This window comes from Neolamprologus brichardi, chromosome 14 (assembly GCF_056152115.1).
Source record: "Neolamprologus brichardi isolate AB-2024 chromosome 14, ASM5615211v1, whole genome shotgun sequence".
In the NCBI taxonomy this organism is placed as follows: Eukaryota; Metazoa; Chordata; class Actinopteri; order Cichliformes; family Cichlidae; genus Neolamprologus; species Neolamprologus brichardi.
This window is the reverse complement of record NC_142117.1, coordinates 15,054,142-15,073,883: the sequence shown is the minus strand read 5'-3', so window position 1 is coordinate 15,073,883 and position 19,742 is coordinate 15,054,142. Positions and strand designations below refer to the sequence as shown.

At 41.3% G+C, this 19,742-nt stretch overlaps 1 protein-coding gene across 1 annotated transcript; it reads left to right on the top strand.

Annotated features, from left to right (window-relative positions):
- Positions 1-558: 558 nt before the first annotated feature.
- golim4a (golgi integral membrane protein 4a) lies at positions 559-18,928 on the top strand. The gene is made up of 16 exons (XM_006799862.3): positions 559-1,224; positions 9,218-9,292; positions 9,525-9,574; positions 9,720-9,773; positions 9,955-10,105; positions 11,365-11,447; positions 11,573-11,656; positions 13,138-13,275; positions 13,399-13,665; positions 13,957-14,243; positions 14,421-14,491; positions 14,622-14,701; positions 15,060-15,269; positions 15,738-15,806; positions 16,001-16,078; positions 17,803-18,928. Exons 1-16 carry the CDS (start codon positions 1,038-1,040, stop codon positions 17,947-17,949), a joined length of 2,031 nt encoding a protein of 676 aa, XP_006799925.2. The 5' UTR covers positions 559-1,037; the 3' UTR covers positions 17,950-18,928.
- The last annotated feature ends 814 nt before the right edge of the window (positions 18,929-19,742 follow it).

Below are 19,742 nucleotides of genomic sequence, written 5' to 3'. Positions count from 1 at the left end.
ACTTCCGTTGTATGTTATTGAACTTCCGTTGTGTTCTGTGTTTTTGCAGTATTCCCATATATGTTGGTGTTTTTGTAAGTTGGGCCTCTCAGGGCCACTGCATACAGCACTCCACGGTGCAAATAATACTGACGCAAAGCATCCAAGAGTTTCTCAAGGCAGCGAAATTGGATATTTTTCAATGGCCAAGCCAATCACCTGATCCCAACCCAACAGAGCAGGCTTCTCAATTATTAAATACAAAACGGAAGGCAGAGAGACCCAGAAACGAACAGCAACTGAGTGAAGGTCTGGCAGAGCAACTCCAGGAAAGAAACAGCATTTGGTGATGTTCTCGGTTTTATAGACTCACAGTTAACTTTGAGCCTCATAAAACGCTACATTTTTTTTTTGGGGGGGGGGGGGGAGTCCTATCTTTCCTCCTTCACAGTCCTCGTTGCTTTTTTGAGTGAGTTCTCTGGCGACCAATATAATAAAAGCAGCAGTTACGGGGCGGGAGAAGGGGACTTTACCATTATTTCGGAGGAGGGACTTCCTATAGCGCTGCAGTTGGATGGCAGGGAGCCGCTCGGCTGACACGTAACTGAAGTTAAAGGTGCTATGAAGGCCTCGTCGTGGACCCAACTTTTAACTTCTCTGTAAGCTTGCCCGAGTCACGTCGGAAACTCTGCAAGAGAGGGAGAGAGACCCACGCAGGACTCGCCCGTCTTATTTATTTCGTTGCTTTTAGAGCTAAAAAGAAGGCAGAGTCAGAGTTTGGCTGTAAGTCAGGCGAAAATCTGAGCGGCTACTTTGAAGTTGCAGAGGGGGGAGAGGGTCGAGATTTGGATGCAGCTCTGCTAAAAAAGATAATAATGTGCCCGAAAGCGAGTATTAGCACGTAGCTTGTGTTTTCTGCGTGGAAATGCTCGGGGTGTGAGGGGAGGGGGAGGTTTCCTCAGTTCTCACCGGGAGGGGGAAAAAAGTTGAGTCGGAACTTTCCAGCGGCAGAGACGGGGCTTTCGCGCATAGAAGGCGGGGAGGGGTGCGGGTCCAACATGGGAAACGGGGTGTGCTCCCGGAGGCAGCGGAGGATCTTCCAATGTCTCCTTCTGGTCACCGTGGTCTGCGGGGTGATGTACGGGGGCATGATGTCGTACGAGATGCACAAACAGCTCAAGAGGACGGAGGCGATGGCACTGAAGTATCAGCAACACCAAGAGTCGCTGTCGGCACAGCTCCAAGGTAAACACAGGGGCGGAGAGGTGATCGAATGTTTGTCCACAGCTGAGTTACGCGTCACGCCAGACTCCGTGGATAAAACTGCATTGTCATTATTGTCGCGCATGCTGAAACACCCTTACATCTTTTAAAACAAATTGGAGGACTTGATATGAGACTTTACTTAACAAACATAAGTTCGGCGTTCATTTAGCACCTTAAAATCCAGACTTGGTTCCAAAATGTTTGTATAGACGTTTTTAAGGTTTTAAATTAAACAAAAGTTCCGTCTTCAACATTCCTGGCTTTATTGTAAAGACTGTGTGCGTTACTGGTAATGTTAATAGTCAATTAAATATTTGGATCTTTGGCACATAGCAAAACTGAGCAATTTGATCAATCTGAGATGTAGTTAATGATAAAAGCATTTTTAGTATCTTTTAAGCATCCTATAGACAAACTAATCACTATATTAATCAGTAATAACAGCACTCATTAGCTGAGACCCCATGGAAACCACAGTTGTAAACTGAAAAGAGGCAGATTTCCCAGAAACATCCTAACTTTCCTGCCACATCTGACCTAGCTGGATTAGAGAAAATATACTTCAGTAAAGCTGCAAGCTGCCAATAAACTGGTGATGGCTCCTGACCTTGTCATGAGATGAGCATATTTGCCTTTTAAAAAATGTTTTAAAAGCATATTTGCCTTTTAACAAGAGTTCATTTGTTTTTCCAGAGGTGCAGTCAAAGTGAAATTAGCCCTGTCACTTCCTGCAGCTGTGGTCAACTGAGGCTATTACAACACAAGTGCCTGGTTGCAGTCACTGTATCTTAGTTGTATTCCTAGAAGTCTTAGAGCTCATTTTGTCTTTGTTTTTGTTTTTTTTTCTTTAATGTTTAGCCACCATGGTACATGCAGGATGTTGTTGCCATGCTGGCATCCTTGACTCTGTAAAGACTTTCAGGTAATCACTGAAACTAAAAAGCATTACGTTGGAGAAAATTCCCAATTGTGCCCCAGTTATTCCAGAGGATCACATCAGATTAGATTTTGCCTTAAACTTGTACGTTCATGAACAATAAGGAGTAATTTCCCACAGATTGCCAGAACTTCTAAACACTGTAACGAGATGCACATTTATAGTTCCTGCTATAATATATATATATGGGGGCAGGGTTTAATAAGAATATTTTCTTCTTCCTGCTCCTTTTCACACATGGTTGTAGTGTTTTTGATAGAAAGTGTGGTTGGTTTGTTTGATTTTTTTTTTGTACCAAGTGTGAAATAAATAAACAAATGAAATGAAATAAACGTGGTCTTTAAGACAATGCGCTCATCAGCACAGTTTGTTAGCTTACTTGACAGAAATCCATACATTTTCTTGTCATTTCTGATCATTTCATCATCAAAATGTTTCTGGTGCATTTGAGTAAAGAGCACCCATATTAACAAAAGTGCCCAAAAACTTATGGAGGACTGGGAGTTCCCCTATCTTGATACCAGATACAGTATCCCTATTATATCTAGAGGGTCACAGTATATCGCCACTCTCTTTCTGGTTATACCAGTATTACAGGGGGGTGGATGTATTTCCACAGACCTGAACTGAAGAATGACTACCGGTAAAGGGATCTTCTTATGTCAGCGAAAGCATCAAAACTTAACACAAAGCAGTTATCTTTACCTTGAAGCCAAAACACCCCCTGGACCATATTCAAATGCATGCAGACTTATAGAACTGACCGGTGAAAGATTTAGGGCAGCTTCACGGTATGGCAAACCGGTGGGTAATAGGGAAAAATGGCTTACTTGTTTATTGTTGGATTAAAGGCTGGATTACATTGTCAGGTCCTGAGTCTGAGCTGAAAGCCTGACACACTTCTTTGCTTCCTGATGTGGGCGCAAACAAACCTTGTTCTGAAAAGCCATGTAGGACCGGGCTCTTTGCCCATCGGCTAATTTTAAACTCATGGCATAATGGCAAGGCCCGAAACCTCACATCCTGTCAGCACAGCAGCATGTTCACGCACGCTTATATGGAGGAAGCACTCAGGGTACTGCCGAACAAGATTGTTAAAATGTTGTGAAAGTCGAGTGAAGTTCCTGAAGTTGGGCCTTTTAATAAAACCCTTCTGCTGCTAGTAGATTAAGATGCAATGAAGGTCTTTTAATGTGAACGGATTTGTGTGTCTCTATTTACTGGAAAGCAGATATAGTCCATATCTACTGATTTTCAGGACCACACATTGAAGCTTTTACTGCTATTTTTTATGCCTAAGGTGTTTCCAAATAATTGCTGGATTTGTGCCAATAAAGCCTGGCAAATCAATTTGTGAGTGCAACAGGAGACTGTTTGGAGGTATAGACCTTGATAATTCTTCTGTAGTGTCATGACAGTATGGGGCGCTGTATGAGGAATCCAGTAAAAGTTTTTTAACAAGGTATATTTACAAGGCCTAGGCTAAAAGTTCATTGTTGAGAATGCAAAAGCTTAAAAGAAAAAAAAAAATTCAGGCATCAGATTACATCACATCCAGTGAGGTCATCCATAACAGGGTCCTGCAGTGTACCAGCATACATTATGTAGATTTCAACTTCCTGTAGCTCAGCTCTCTCCTGCTTGTGCGCCACACCCAAAACTATCATTGTGAAACAGTGCATCGTTCAGCCAATCACAAAGCCACTTGACAGCCACAGCTGACTACAGATTGCTGTTTTTCTGGCCCTATATTTAGAGGTTGGTTATAGCTTGAGGGGTGGGGGCAATGTGAGGGTTGTGAGCCAGGCACATTGATTCCCTGTTATCCACTGCAGCCACAGGCTGGCAGTCATCAGTCATTTAAAGCACTTTAAGTCTTTAACTGGCACTTTGTGGTTATGCGTGCACGCTGACAAATGTGTCACTGTGATTTAACACCCAGCCCTATTTCCAAAAAAGTTGGGATGGCGTGTAAAAGTGTCAGTAGAAACAGAGAGCAGTTATTTACTAATCACTTACATCCTGTATTTAATTTAGAGCAGTGCAAATGGGAGCTCATGAAATATTTAAGATTTTAAATTTAATGTTTGTTTTGATGCTCATTTTGATGAGTGCGAGCTTCGATGGCACTGACACGTTTCGAGAAATTGCGTGTTTGTCGCAACACGTCGTCTTTTAACGACACACGGTGAGCTTTTGGGAGCTGAGAAGCTGCAGTTTTGAAACCAAAATGTTTCAACATCCTTGTTTAACATCTACAGTTTGAGGCCTTGATAGTGACAATTGGTGACATGTCTGGACTTCAGGCAGGCTAATGCAATATTTAGCTCTTTGGCTTTTGATGTTGTAAATTTGCAGCTGATTGAGGGCCTGTATATACTGTGTACACTATTTACTCTGTTTACAAGTAGCTCAAGAACATTAATGTGAACTGTAGCTATCAACATATTTTACATCCTTTCAATGTTAACTGTAGACTCAAAAAACAAACTTGTTATCTTGTGATGAAAAAAAAATCTTGTGGGGAGTAAATACGCAAACATGCCATGTTTCTTTGACCTAATATCACTTCCTGGATCAGGTCATGTGTCTCACAGTCTTTCTGAGTTCCTGCCCCTGTAAGGCCTGACCTGATTGTAACAAAGGGTGACTTGTAAAATAGGTTACCTGTCAAAGACATTAGTCTTGAAGTGTGCAAAACTCAGTAGCAGACAGTTAGTTCCAGCACACATAAAATATTCAATCAACACTGTTTGGATTCTTGGGACATGCATCTGTATTGAACTTAACTCCTAAACCTAATTGGTCTGTTGTGTTTGTATGTCTGGTGCGTATGTGTGTATACACAATGGAAGTAGGAATGTGAACCAACAAAAACCCACAGAAAAAAAAATTCCTGGTCCACATTTCCTTTTCAACACCCTGAGCCAAATCTAACTGATCTTATCCTCGCCACATCTAAACCAGTAGGTCAATAATTGTCACCACCATAGAAGGCTCCCTTGTTCTTATCTGCGCTCAAACCACACTGTGTTTCATTGGTCTGAGGGGAGATGTTCACTCTCAAAGAGATGCCCCGATCTGATGTTTGGATCAAATATCGGATTGATCGTTAGTCAAAAAGCTGTATCCGTGACAGTGGCCTGAACTGTGAGGTCGGTGAATTCAGTTCTGAGTTGTTCTCCGTTTACTGCGCCACGTGCCACCAACACTGCCAACAGCAGAGCTAATGTAGCATGGAGACAGCTAACAACAAAAGAGTCAACAGTCTGTGGCCATTTCACACTTGTAGCACACACCAGCAGCTCTTTGTATGTTTGCGTTATTGGCCCTCCTCCTGTAGCTGCTCTCTCTTTGCTGTAAGCCTGTTGCATGTATATATGTACATGCTAAGTGAAGGGCCCACGATAGCAGTGAAGTCTGTAGATGCTAAGCAGAGTTTTGCAGACTCACCTCTACATGTTGTAACTGTGAGCTACAACCACTTAGAATATTAAAAAATGTGGAACAGCCAGTTATGTGGCCTGCTCTGGTTTTTATTCGTGCTGTTGCTTATTCTTTAGCTTCCCCCCGTGGCAGAGAAGACAGAAGTCATATTATACAAAGAAGTTCCTTGTGGTGGATCCAAGTTTTAAAAAGCAATGAAAACTCTCCATTGTGCTGTCTTTGCTTTCCTTGTATGCTTTTATGACATTTGGTCTTTGACTTTTGACAGCTGAAATAGTTTTTTGTTTGTTTATATTCTGGACCTACAGCACTATTTGTTTTTAGGTGGCTAAGGTTCAGGCCTATATGATACTCATTGCTTCTTTAAATGTAAATTTATCTGCACATTGCTCGATCACTCTTCTATTACAGTACATAATATTCTGCCAGTAGATATAAGGCACTTTTCATGCCCCTGACAGTACGTGTAGTGAGTCTGTTTTGAAATCTTTTCTCTGTACCGTGTTTCAGTACAGTTAGCAGTTGTTTGAGATCTATTAGCTCTGAGTTGACCACAAACAATTTAGTTTCTCTCGTGATGGGAAACCAAGTATAAATGCAAACCACAACATCACCCATTATGGCCTGGGCTCTACAGGGAATCAGTACAGTGCTATAAATTAAGCTTTAGACTCCAGTTGTTTGGCGCTCTAGCCCAGCCCAGTTGGCCCACAGTGAGAGTGTAGCCTAGCTGAGCTCATCTAAGAAAAACATAGCCTCATCTTTGGCACTGCTGAGGAGGTTCAACGCCTCAGAGGAGCCAAATAAAATCCAATCTGGTGAGGTTTTAGACAACCACCTGATCAGGCGTTGATGAAAGAAACTTCGGGAAAGTTTGTTCACTTCTGCTTTACTGCCATTAAGCGTTATATGCTACTTATTCAGAACTGATCCCGGCAGCATTATAACATGCGAGTCACAACTTAAACGTATTGTATTCTAAAATCCGATGAGGAAAGACCAGAGAGTCTGTTGGGAAACAGATGGGATAACTTTAACTTCTGCATGAAAAAAAAAACAGCAAGTGGTGCAGCACGAACTGTTTATCTAAATGGAATCAAATGAGCACACCGTACAGAATCATAAAAGGTATTTTCTTTTTATACACCAGTGCCATAAAAAATGTTCTCACAACGCATAATGAAAAAAGTGGATTTAACCACTTTAAAGCAACATTGAGAGTGAAAAAGTGGTGAGCTGAATTGTCTTTTGTTGTCATTACATTGGCTTTTCATATGATAGAAGCAGGTTTTTTGTCCTCTTGATAGTTAGGTAGCTTTATTTACACTAGCACTGGTCTGTTAGGATCAGCTTTCCAGTTTCTTTTGAGCTTCGTTTCACTCTCTTGTTAATTTCCTGTCCCTTCTTCTTTTACCCCTATCCTCCTTTCCTTTTGCTGCCCTCATGATATTAAAACTAAATATAGATGTAGCGAACAGTTATCTTGGAATCTGTTGAGGTGGCACTCAGAGGGAAGAATAGCCACATCATCAGTTTCACTGCCCAGCCCCCAGTGGAAAGGAATAAGTGAAGATTTAATGTTCAGAGTTCTTGTTTTAACAGTTAAATCACATGCTGCCTGAAGACCAGAACAAATGGTTTTTTTTTTTTGCCTGTCCCGTTTGGCTCTTTTGCCATCAGAATTATTGTCTAAAGGCAAAGAAAGATGCCCAACGGAGTTACTTTACCAAATCGACCAACCCAGCCTTACCGTATTGGTCTATTTGATTCGCCTTTTATTTTAACCTGCTAAATATGGGACAGACTTGACTGGGGAAAAAAAAGGGGAGAAAGAGAAAGAGGGAAAGAAAAACAGCGGGGAAGAGGAACGGTGATAAAGGGCAAAAAACCCAAAAACTAACAAAATAAGCAGACAAAAAATACATATATCAATCACCTGGATCACCTGTTGAGAAAAAAAAAGAGTGAAAACAAGCGGGGGAAAAAAGAGCAATATAATAAACAACATCATCGCGATGATCTATGGGAATGTAACAGTAAATATTAAATATTATTGTGCAGCACGTAAGATCAACAGCGCACAGTGTGCTTTGAGGTAGGAGCCAAAAAGGGTGTAGTTTGTGTGTGTGTGTGTGTGTGTGAGCATGAGCGCTTGTATTAAAAGGTTTCTTCATGTAATGATCTGCTAGAGCAGGACTATTCTTTTCATATTCTTTTAACAAATACAGCTGAGGTCAGGAGTTGACATACACTTATCAAGGACATGAATAGCATGGTAATTTGGGACTTTTAATAATTTCCTTGAACAAAAAACAAAAACAAGTGTGACTTCATTTAGGATTTTTTCTAATCCACACAATGTCAAAATTATACATACTGTCTTAAATATATACATATACTCAAAGTGCTGACAGTTCTACAGTATATTTGCCATGGTCAAGCGCTGACTCCTCAGTAGTGATCATAATTGACTACTGGTAATTTTTCTCTGCAGCATAGAACAGATTTGTTTGACACCTTATTGGTTTGACCAATATTCAGAACAATAGGAACGTCCAAAGAACTCACTGAAGATCTAAAATTGTATTGTAGAAACAACCCAGGAACCAGCAAGGCTCAAGCCTGCCATGAACTAGAAATTGCCAAATCGCCATAGACTGAGAGTATGGGAAGAAATAAAGAAGAAGTAGCTGCTGAGAAAAGTTTTATGATGAGACAAGACAAAGACCTAGGAATGCTGTATCAGCTTTCAAGCATGGTGGTGGTAGCATTATGCTGTGGGGCTGCTTTGCTGCCTGTGGTAATGGTATTTTGCAGAAAGTGGATGGGATAATGAGGAAGTTTGACAACATCTAAATTCTTCAACTTCACCTCAGATCAACAGCTAGGAAGTTTAAAGTTGGAGGGAATATTGTGTTCCAACAGGACAATCATCCCAAACATGCATCAAAACTGTTTTTGTAGGGGATGAAGCTTCTACAATGGCCTTCCCAAAGCCCCAACCTCATTGTTATTTGTCGACTACACTTAAAAGCCCTAAAATGAGTGGTCAAATATCCAGCCAGAATTAATCCAGGAGCTTGTTGATGGCTACCAAGTATATCTGGTTACGGTTCTACTTGCTAAGTGACATTAGTGGGGATGTGTGTATATATTTGTCCATAAGTAGTTAAAGATATGTGCTGGGAAAAGAAGAGTTCAAAGAAATCACTGAAAGACCAAAATTATCAGACATTCGTGCGCATGAATGTATGTAAACCTCTTTGCAAATGTATGCTCAGTATATCTGTATACTTAGCAGCAATAGAATGATGGTGTGTATGTAGTCAAATTTTACCCAGAATACTTCGCTCCTGCACTGACCTACTTCCCCATGCTTTGAATATTGCTTGATGTAGACTGTAGCTATCTACGTCAAGCTAGTTTGCTAAGAAAATTGCCAAAAGGATCTTCACTTCACTAATGTTGAGGTTGTTTTTACAGTCCAAGTGTTTGTATTGGAGCTTTGTGTTTGGTTTGCTGGTCCAGATAAATGTCAAAGCACTCACTAATCCTTCCCTTAATTCATCCCCTCCGTGTGTCCTGTAGTGGTGTATGAGCATCGCTCCAGGTTGGAGAAGAGTCTTCAGAAGGAGAGGTTGGAGCACAAAAAGGCCAAAGAAGGTGAGAAAAGTAGCATGCACACTCAGTCTTGACTTAAGGAATTTGTCCGTATTGAGGAGTTTGTGCTAAAGTAAATATTAGACTGCAGTAGAGTCAGTTTTTAAGACAACATAATTATTGAGTTTAAATTTAAGAAAAAGTTTCTGCAAAATAGTGCATCTATTTAAATTGTAATCTCAAGTGTAAATTTGGTTTCAATTAGCTTCTTTTCTGCTGTTTTTGTCTTTTTCAGATTATCTGGTTTATAAGCTCGAAGCGCAGCAATCATTGAACAAGGAGAAGGTATCTTTTGTACACTACAGTGTTGCTATTTTATTTGTTAGTAAATGCATCACTTATTGGCTTCTTTATTTTGTCTGCTTGTGAGATATCTGTGCAGAGCTTGTGTGCAAACAATTATCTCTCTCTTTTTTTAATCCTCTAACAGCAAGAATCAAACGGCAAATACAACTCCTTACAAGTCCAACATCAGATGTTAAAGGTCAGAAGCCCAAAACACACATAGATGCACTCACTTATCCTCTGGTTTTCTTCTTCCTTTTAACACTGACATCCTCATATTTAACCTTTCTTCCTCTTATCCAAACAGACAAATTCTTCCTGGCCTTTGTCCCTTTTTTGTAGTTTTTGATGTTATGTTTGTAACAAGAGCTTTCCTTCAGAATCAGCACGAGGACCTGAAGAGGCAGTATTATGATCTGCACGAGCAGCACCAAGTCCAGGGCAAGGATCACAGCCGGCTGCTGGATGAACACAAGGAGCGCTACGATAAACTTCAGGAGGCCAAAGAGATAGAAGTCTCCCAGCTCAAAGGTAATGACTTGTGCCAGGTTTCTGCAAACAAACACTGAATGAAACAATGTGAATATGAGTGTAAGAAAGTTAGCTTTTATTATTAGCTCATCCGGATGATGAACTGATGAGCTAATGCCACAGCGGGGTGGACAAACTTTTTTCAGTATTTAGCAAAGTCATTAACATCAGAGTCTGTATGACATCATAACTGCACAGAATGATAAAGAAAGAACTTTTATGAATTAGATTTCCACATTAGCAGGGCATGGTTTGGCCCTTCTTATCACCATAGTGCTAACATCAGTTATATGGTCAAATGCAATGACCTGCTGTTCACATATTGTCATGCTTTTTATGGTGACCCATGTAGTCACACTGTACTCCTGAACTCAAACCCTTTAATGTGCTGGTGAACAAGAGTGATTTCTCCTGGATGTGACCGTTTTTCAGCCTTCTTCACTTTTCATTGGATTTTAATTCTCGTTAATTTATATAGCTGCCTTTTACTGTAAAATTGATCTTTTCTAGCTCGACAAATGACATCACATCTCTGAGCTACAGAGATGAGGATGGGGGGCCTAGGATACGACTATAACAGAGATGCAAAAGAGAAAAATTTGTATTGCAGAGAAATGATCTTCAGGGGAACAAGTGGAACCACAAATAATAGCAATAAAAAAGCCCACATTCATCCAGGTCCCTGAACCTTACACGTGTTCCTGAAGGAGCAGTCTAAAACCTGTGCAGGTTACAGCAGGAATAAAACATCTGCCATGACATCTGTCACATTGGTCCATTAATACATTTGTACATACACTGTATGAGAACCTGGGTGTAGTTTATGACTGAGGACAGCTTTGTCCCACCATTGATCCGTCAGCATGATTCCAAACTCGCACTCTCCGGCAGTTTTGTCTAGTATCCAGGGCCGTCAGCGTGTCATATTTTGAGTATAAGTGATTTTTTTCCACTTTTACTCTGTCTCCATCTCCTGACTTAATAACATACTGCATGTAAAATTGCTTTTATTTTCACATTTCTGGACTGCAAAATGGTTTTGTCATATTTTACAGTTTACAGTTGAATGGTGTGAAAACAAACATGGATTTAATTTGCTGTACTTTTATAAAATATTCAAACGTTGGTAATATAGAGTATAAGGACAGAAAAGTAAGAGTTAATATGACTGGTTGTAATAATTGGAAAGTTATTGCAGGAAAAGTTGTTTGACATGTTTTTTTTTCCTTCTCTTTATTTCTGATTTGTTGCGGTGGCAGTGAGTGTTGTTAACCTAAGAGAGGAAAATAAACAACTAAGGAAAGCCCATCACGACATTCACATGCAGCTACAGGATGCCCAGGTGAGAAAGACTCTGGACATTTCTTACTTTTCTTCATCCTGTTTGTCTGCACAGATATATTTTTTCTTTATTGTCATAAATGTGAATGGCTCCTTGGCTCACTTTTGTCGGATTTGCTTGTTCAGATCCACCATCAGGACCTGAAGGCAGCCCACGATCACCTCGCACTGACGCTGGAAGACCACAAGAGTGCGCTGGCTGCAGCTCAGGTAAGGGTTCAGCCTCCTGGTTTACTGCAGTCACTGAGTACAGCAGCTGATTGATGCCGTAGGCAGGGGGGGTTGTGTGTTGTCTTTCTCCTTAAGAGTGACCTCTGAACTGCCTGAACAGTTTACTGAATACACTGAGCTCTGCTGATAGATACTCACTTTCATTTCTCTCAATTCCCCCACCTCTCTCTCTCTTTCTCTCTGCATTTACTAATTTGGTTTAAAGCCTGGCCTGCTTTCCATCAGTGCATTTGCTTGGACACACAAACACAAACACATGCATACACGCTCTTTCCTTCACTCCAGGGGGTTTGATTTAGTCAGGGCTGTCAGCGCAGTGCATCTAAAGCACACTGCAGCCAATCAGCCAGAAAGCTATAATGGAGGGAGTGGAGCGAGACAAAGGGACGAGGGAGGAATTTAGCAAGAATTTTTAGAATTTAACCCTCTGGCCTGTTCTGAAAGTATGCGCGTATAAAAGGATTTAACGGTATGAGGGCCAAAACTGAACGGACAGTTTGAAAGAAAATGTCTGTATCGCCGCAGGGAAAGCTTCATTTATTTCTTTACACTTTTTAAAAATAAAAGATGGAAGCTAATTAATGGCTGTACAGGAGGTTGTTTTTGCTATATATTTTTTTAATTTATTTTTATTTATATAGCACCTTTCATAGATCAAAAACTGCTTTACAATAAAGACAAGCATAAAAAATACAGAAAATAAAAACATAGCATCATAAAGCCCAAAACTGGTTAAAAACCAGTCTGAATAAATGAGTTTTCAGCTGCTTCTTAAAAGAATCAAGACGGCGCATAGATGGAGGCCACAGCTCTAAATGATTTATCATGGATGTAGAGGTTTAGGCTTCTGTGTTGCATAAATATATACACACTCACTAGCCACATCATTACACTTTGCTAGTACAGGGTTGCACCACCTTAATGCTTTGTGTCATTAATTCAACAAGGTGCTGGAAACACTCCTCAGAGACTTTGGTCCATATTGACATGACAGCATCACGCAGTTGCTGCAGATCCCGTTCCACTATATCCCAAATGTGTAGATGTTGCAGCGTTAATTAAGACCTGTGAGACCAGACGGTGTTTTTCCAGTTTTCTATTGTCAAGTTTTGGTGAGCATGTGTGAGCTGTAGCCTCAGTTTCCTATTTTTAGCTGACAGGAGTGAAACCTGGCGTGGTCTTCTGCAGCTGTAGAACACATTCAGAGATGCTCTTCTGCATACCTTGGTTGTAATGAGTAGTTGTTTGAGTTACTGTTGCCTTCCAGTCACCTCGTGGTTTGCCAAGAGAACTGTCACTGAATATTTTCTCTTTTTCAGACTGTTGAGTTGCTTCCATGTGATTGGCTGTTTAGATATTTTTGTTAGCGAGTAGTTAAACAGGTTTACTTAATTTTGTAATGGTAAAATGGTAAAAATGTGTTCTTAATCTTTGCCTTTCTCTTCTCTTGTTCACTTTAGGCACAGGTGAATGAATACAAACAGCTCAAGGAGACCCTGCAAAAGGCGCCCAGCATGGCACAACATGCACAAGCCAACACAGAACCCAAGTCCTACGCACATGAAGATCAGCAGGCTCACTGGAACACTGATTCAAGGGTAATCTGGGATTCTTTGGGATAAGTAATAATACTGTTTTATTGAGAAAGACAAAAAGTTTACTGTAAATATCAAAAGATCTCAAGATTTCTCTCATGGCTCTCTATTCGGTTGGCTCACCAGGCCAATGGAGCGCACGCCCACTCTGAGGTCCAGTCCCACTCCACTGTAACCCAGCACGCCCTGTCTGAGAAAGACGAGGACAGAGAGGGAGAGGCAGAGAGGAGGAGGGAGCTGGCAGAGGAGGAGATGGCCCAAGCTGGACAGCCTCAGAAGCTGGAGGAGGACCCAGACCAGCTACAGGATGAGCAGCAGGAGGAAGAGCAGGAGCCAGAACATGAAGAAGAGGATGAGAACGCATTGGACCGACGGAAACGCCAGCCACAGATGGTCAGCAGTGGTTTAGACTAAAAGATCTTATCCAAACAGGGTTTAAACAGATCTTGAAGTGGACGTCTGTTTCCTGCTGGTATTAGTTAGTTCAGAGTGACTTTGCTTATGCAGTGTTTTTTTAAGCTTTGCTTTATTGAGGAAACATGGAGAAACCCCCCCACAAAGATTGTACCAAAGCTTTATATTTATATCTAAACTTGGCATCAATTCGGTGCGTTTGATGAGCTCTAATTCACTTTTTTCATGCTCTACATGATATTTCCTCTCTTGTATTTATAACTCTCTCAGGATCCTCCTGTGAATCTGCATCCGGAGGACCAGCTGCAGCACAAGGTGCCCCCCCAGGTTCAGCATCTAAAGTCAGCCTACGAGCAGCAGCAGGAGCAGCAGCGGCTGCAGGCTCAGAGGGCAGAGGAGGGCAGGCAGATCCAGAGGCGGCAGGAGGCCCTCCAGGCCGAGAGAGAGAGGGTGCTGAAGGACAGGGAGCAGAGGCTGAAGGTGGAGCAGGAACGCGAGCGGCAGCAGCACAGGGAGGCCGACAGACGGGAGCAGATCCTGAGAGAAGAACACGAGAGGTCAGGTTTAAGATCTGAGTGAGCTCAGTTTTAAAGAAACAGAGCAGTCGCAGCAAGTAGTAAACTTTGAACCGCGGCATATTTACTTATTACATTTTTCCAAATGAATTAATAAAATAGCTTTACAGAAGAACACGTGCCTGTACTTACTTGCACTGTACTCGCCTCGGTTATTAGGAAGAGGACTGAATACGAGAATGTGGACAATGATATTCGAGAAGACGACGGTCACGCTGAGGTTGATGAAGGTGAGGTTTGCAGGAAAACATCTTCCGTATTTCTCACTTCACAAATATTCCCTTCAATCATTAGAGCTCACAGAAGCTGCCGGTTGATGTTAGTGGATTTAGTTTGTGTGTTGCGTGTGTGTGTTAACAGAGAGAGACGTTCATATGTTGCACGAGCAGGAGGCGGAGGAGAATCGAGAGACGGATCACAGAGTGCCGCCACATCAGCAGGTGGATGTCTATCTGTCTTGCTCGCTCCATCTGTTAAAACATCCTCGGGCTCTCTCTGTCCTCCCAGCTCATTCGCTTGCTTAACATTCACACCGGTCTATCATACGCCTTACACTCATTCAGCCATCCATCAGAACATCGATTCTTTAATCACCCCAGCCCACTTCCATATTCATCTGTTCCCTCTCTATCCGCACTTGTCTGTCAACCTACTGAGCTGATAAATCTTCTGAATACTAGCCAGAGAATTAATAAAACATTACAGGAAACTGACAGGTTGACAGTTTTATTTCCAACAAAAACATACTCATTTTATCATATCCACAGCTCTTATTCTAAAGTTGTTATTTTGCTATAGGGCGACATAGACGGTGACTTGAACCCTGAGGACGACCCCAACAACCAGGGAGAGGATGAGTTTGACGAGGCCGAGGACGCCCGGCTGCCGCACCGCGCTGCCGAAGCAGATGAAAATGCGGCTGAAGAGGAAGAGGAGCCTGCAGTGCCGGCCCAGCACATTCAAATGCATCAAGACCCCAAACAACCGACTGTGGAGGAGGAACTGGTGGTGAGTCAGGGGAGGCGACAGTAGTGAGATACTCACAATCTCTATTCAGCATCTGCACACGCAGGTAGTGACATTACAGCAACATTACGGGCTGAACAGGAAGATGATTAGAGGTTTTGAAAATGCCAACAATGGAAGAGGAGGAGCTTGTTGGCAGCTTCAGACTAAATTCATGCACACACACACACATACAGAGCTCAGAATGGCATAGTGAAGCAAGCCATGGAAGTTTGAGAACTCGAGATGCACTATACAGTATAAAGTGCTGAGCTTTGTGCTGATCTTAATCATTCAGTGAGCTCTTCAGAGAGACCCATTGTTTCAAAAATGTTTATAGAGCCAGACTGCATGGCGAGGTGCACCTTAATATAAATATATATTAAGTGAGAGAGAGAAACTGCAGGATCTATGATGAAAAGTAAACTTTATATCCTGTTTTAACTTGTTCTGTGATTTGTGTGCATTCAGATAGCTGGAAATCCAGACCAGCAAGAGGACACACTGGATGACCAGTACCAGGAGGAAGCGGAAGATGAGGTAACATGCATGCTCACACACATGCCTTTCGTACTGATAGTAGAGTGGTGCAAAACACTTGAATGTAAGACTATCAAAACTAAATAAATATGTATGGTTTAGTATAATATAATGCTGCAATACATTTGCATCTCAGTGTCGTGACTAAAGTTTTATTGTTGCAATTCGTAAATGTGGCTTTTCTTGTCCTGAAGGCCCAGGAGGACATAGCTGGTGGACAGAAGAGAGATGAGGAGGGAGAGGATCAATATAACGAAGAGAACAGAGACCAGGTATGTTCTGTGGGAAAGCAGTCAATCCTCCTTTTCTCAATTCCTAGATTTCCTTGATTCCTCTCCCATCAAATATTGGAGGCAGTGAGGAAAAGTCACAAGGGGAAAGAAGTCAAAGTAACAGGCCAAGTACATGAGCTACCTTGCTTTTTTTTTTTTTATAAACATGGAGTAATGTTACTACATGTGACATGTAGGCATGCACATGGTTTAATCGTTTTAAATAACTGAAACGTGTGATTTTAAAAGGACAAACGTTTAAAGAGTCATCCCCTGCTGTTTGCCATAAAGGTTAAAAGACCTGTGTTTCCTGGATTACAGCTCCTTTCTCCTCTGCCCTCCTCATCTAGGCATGATTTCCAGGAGGGCCAAGGAGACAAGGAGGCACAAATAAGAGAAATAAGAAAAACGTAATGGGTTTCCTGCTTTCAAACAAAGTCCCTTCTGGAAGCAAGTCACTCGCTAGCCATTTTGGTACTGCGACTATGTAGATTATCTTTAATTTCAGCTATTGCCTGGACATTAAACCTACACCTTAATGTGATGGATCTAAAAATACAGTCTCCTTTTTAAAAAAGAAAATCAGGGATTTGTTGATGTCAGTGCTTACTTTTTTTGAAATCAGGATCTAGTGGTCATTAGAAGAACTGCACTCCCGTTAAAGCTGCTGCTTGGTTAAGACAGAAAAGTATCGTCCTTAGATCAAAGAATTACGACACACTGTCTGTTAAATAACAATTTCAATAGCTTTACTATTACAGGATGGTTATTTTAAAACTAAAAAATACTCTAAGGTGTTTCCACTGGTCAAGGAGTTAAAGATTTTTCTTCGCATCACTTGAAGTTTACTCTCTGCTCATGCAGAGTCTTCCCTGCAGCTGAAACCACCAACCTCACAATCCGCTTTACTTCCTAGGCCTCCCGTTTCCCATTTAAGCTGCACAAATGTGGAATTCATTTTTATTCCCAGCATCATCACATCAGGTTCCGTTCCACCTCACGAGTAACATCACACCCTGAAACCTTTCCTAGAGGAAAACGGTCCAGGTGCACACAGCGAAATGTTCTGGGTTCACATCCAGAAATATATTCACCTGTGCAGGGATTCACTGGTGTGTAGCTCGAGTGTGTCAGAGCAGCCCTGTGCCGTCTCTGTAATGTAAACCCTGGCCCATGTGACTCACGGTAAATGAGAAAGATAGGATGTCGAGTCAGTCGGAGTGTCGTGTGTTCGCCTGCACACAGAAGTGTCAATATATGACAAAGTCTATAAGCCTTAATACTCCTGTTATGTGGTATTTGAATTGGTTTGAGATATTTATTCAGTCTTTATAAAGTCTGCAAAACATTGAAACCTTTTGAAAACCAGCCGTCCACAGAGCTGAAATATCCTTGAGAAAGACATCTGACTCCTCACTGTCAGCTGGTCTGTAACTAACACTAACTTCTGACCTTGGAGACCGATTAGTGCGATTATCATTTATCATCTTTAATGTTTAATATATTCAAAAAAAGACTTCATTAAAAAAATCACATTGATAGACTTATAGTTTATACTGCCACTTACCTCCTCTGCAACAGGAGCTCAGTGGATCTAAGCTTCATTCATGCATCGCTGCACAGGAGGCAAACACTAACTGTAAATGTCTGAAATGATCGTGTTTACGGTGTTTACACGACTCCTGGTCATTAAATCAGGTTGTGTGCTTGTAATTCGCTTCCAGGATAAAGGTAAAAACCAGGAAGGGCCAAGAATGGACGGGGATCACAGAAATGATGCCAAGAATAACGAGGAAGTGAATTACGAGGAGGAAGAAGAGGAGGGGGAGGAGGATGCAGACAAGGGAAACGATCGAAGGGCAGAAATGTAGAAGTGCCTTTTTGTTTTCTTTTAAAGCTTGCCTATAGTACCAATCAGGGCATTCTTTCCCTTGAATCCCAAAGGAATAGCACCAGCCATCCGCTGAGATAAAACTGGGATATTATGCTCAGAAGATGGGGGACAATATTTCAAACACTTCTGAGATTTGAAAGGATCAGCTGACACTGTGGAAATGGACAAAATTTGGTGGGTGTAAATGAGATCTATACTGTATAGTTTTTATATAATTTTTATTCATTTAATTTTCCGTCTACTTTCTCGTCTGCCTGACTGCCTGGTTGTTCTTGTTTTTAAGAGCAGGCAGAGAATGTATTTTGTTTATCAAAGTGCTTTGTTTGAGCGTGTGTGTGTAAAGGATGCATGTTTATTCTGATGTCATGATCAGGCCTTCATACATATATATGTGTTTCATGCAGACAGTTGTAATCTCGGTAGAACTCAAATGTCATTTTCTGTTATTTATTTTTTAATAGGACGAACTCTGACAATCATAAAAAGTGCAAAATTTTGATTTTTAAAAGTCTGTGTTATCGTGATCCTTACCAGTTTTGTAAAGCTGATACATAGGTGCATAAAAAAAATCCTGGATATTATTACAGATGCCAATCGGTAAGCCACTTCTGGTGAAGCTGCTCACTGTGACATGTGCCTTTCCGTTCTCCTAAGTCTTTTTAGGTCATTTTACATTTGGAAAATCATTTTTGATGAGGTGGGAGTGAGAAGAGCACACCAGTTGGTGATCCTTAAGCTTCATTCAGCATGGCCTTTAATGGAGAACTATTTCATGTCCACTGCTGATGGGAATTTACTCTTAATTTACTGCAGCTTCTCTAGTCTGCTGGGCAATGTATAGTAAAATAAATGCTGAATATTTGTACATTTGTACACCAGTTATATTTGATACAGAAAAGTGCGGGTTTCATTGTACTGAATTGCTGCCTGTGTGGAATAAAGAAGATTTCACATAATTGTGATTTGTGTAGTCTGATTCTGTATATTCGCCTCTTTGAAAATACGCTTTAAGGTTGCTAAGAATAAGTCGTCAGTGGTGGTTGAGCAATTTTAATACTCTGAGTGAGTGTGAGGAAGGTGGTGGAGGTGTGGGGGTCAATCAGCTTGTTACAATCATCTAAGACTTCATCTTAAGAGTCTTTCTGAATATTCTGGTAAAAATTTGTTTTATTTTAAACAAAATTAAAATATAGAAACTACATAAATGATCTAAATTATTATTATTTTATCCATTTGTTAACTTTTGGGTTAGCTTTGGCTACTCTCACCTACCCGGTTTTCCCATCAGTAGGTCACTTAGGATTTGCACCTTTCATCAATTATCTAACACAGCTGTCAAACTCCAGGCCTCGAGGGCCGGTGTCCTGCAGGTTTTAGATGTGTCCTTGATACAACACAGCTGATTTAAATGGCTAAATTACCTCCTGTCTTGAAGTTCTCCAAATCCCTTGTAATGAACTAATCATTTGATTCAGGTGTGTTGACCCAGGGTGATGTCTAAAACCTGCAGGACACCGGCCCTCGAGGCCTGGAGTTCGACACCCCTGATCTAACAGCTTAGTCACACTTGAGTGAAAAAAAGATGTCAACCTTCTTGGAAGTTGGAAAAAATCTGGTTGCATTAATTACTTTGCTGTTGGAGACCGATTGGAAGTAGTAGCGACCACTTTCACTTGCAAGGAAATTGCACGGGTCAACTGGTGGTAGGCAGCCTTTCTCTAAACAATCAGTCCGACTTGGACTGAATGCAGTCACTCAGCCAGAAATAAC

Coding starts and splice junctions, on each gene's coding strand:
- golim4a (XM_006799862.3), top strand. CDS start 1,038: ATGGGAAACGGGGTGTGCTCCCGGAGGCAGCGGAGGATCTTCCAATGT. Junction 11,448..11,572: donor TGCAGCTACAGGATGCCCAG/GTGAGAAAGACT, acceptor TTGCTTGTTCAG/ATCCACCATCAGGACCTGAA. Junction 14,702..15,059: donor GAGTGCCGCCACATCAGCAG/GTGGATGTCTAT, acceptor ATTTTGCTATAG/GGCGACATAGACGGTGACTT.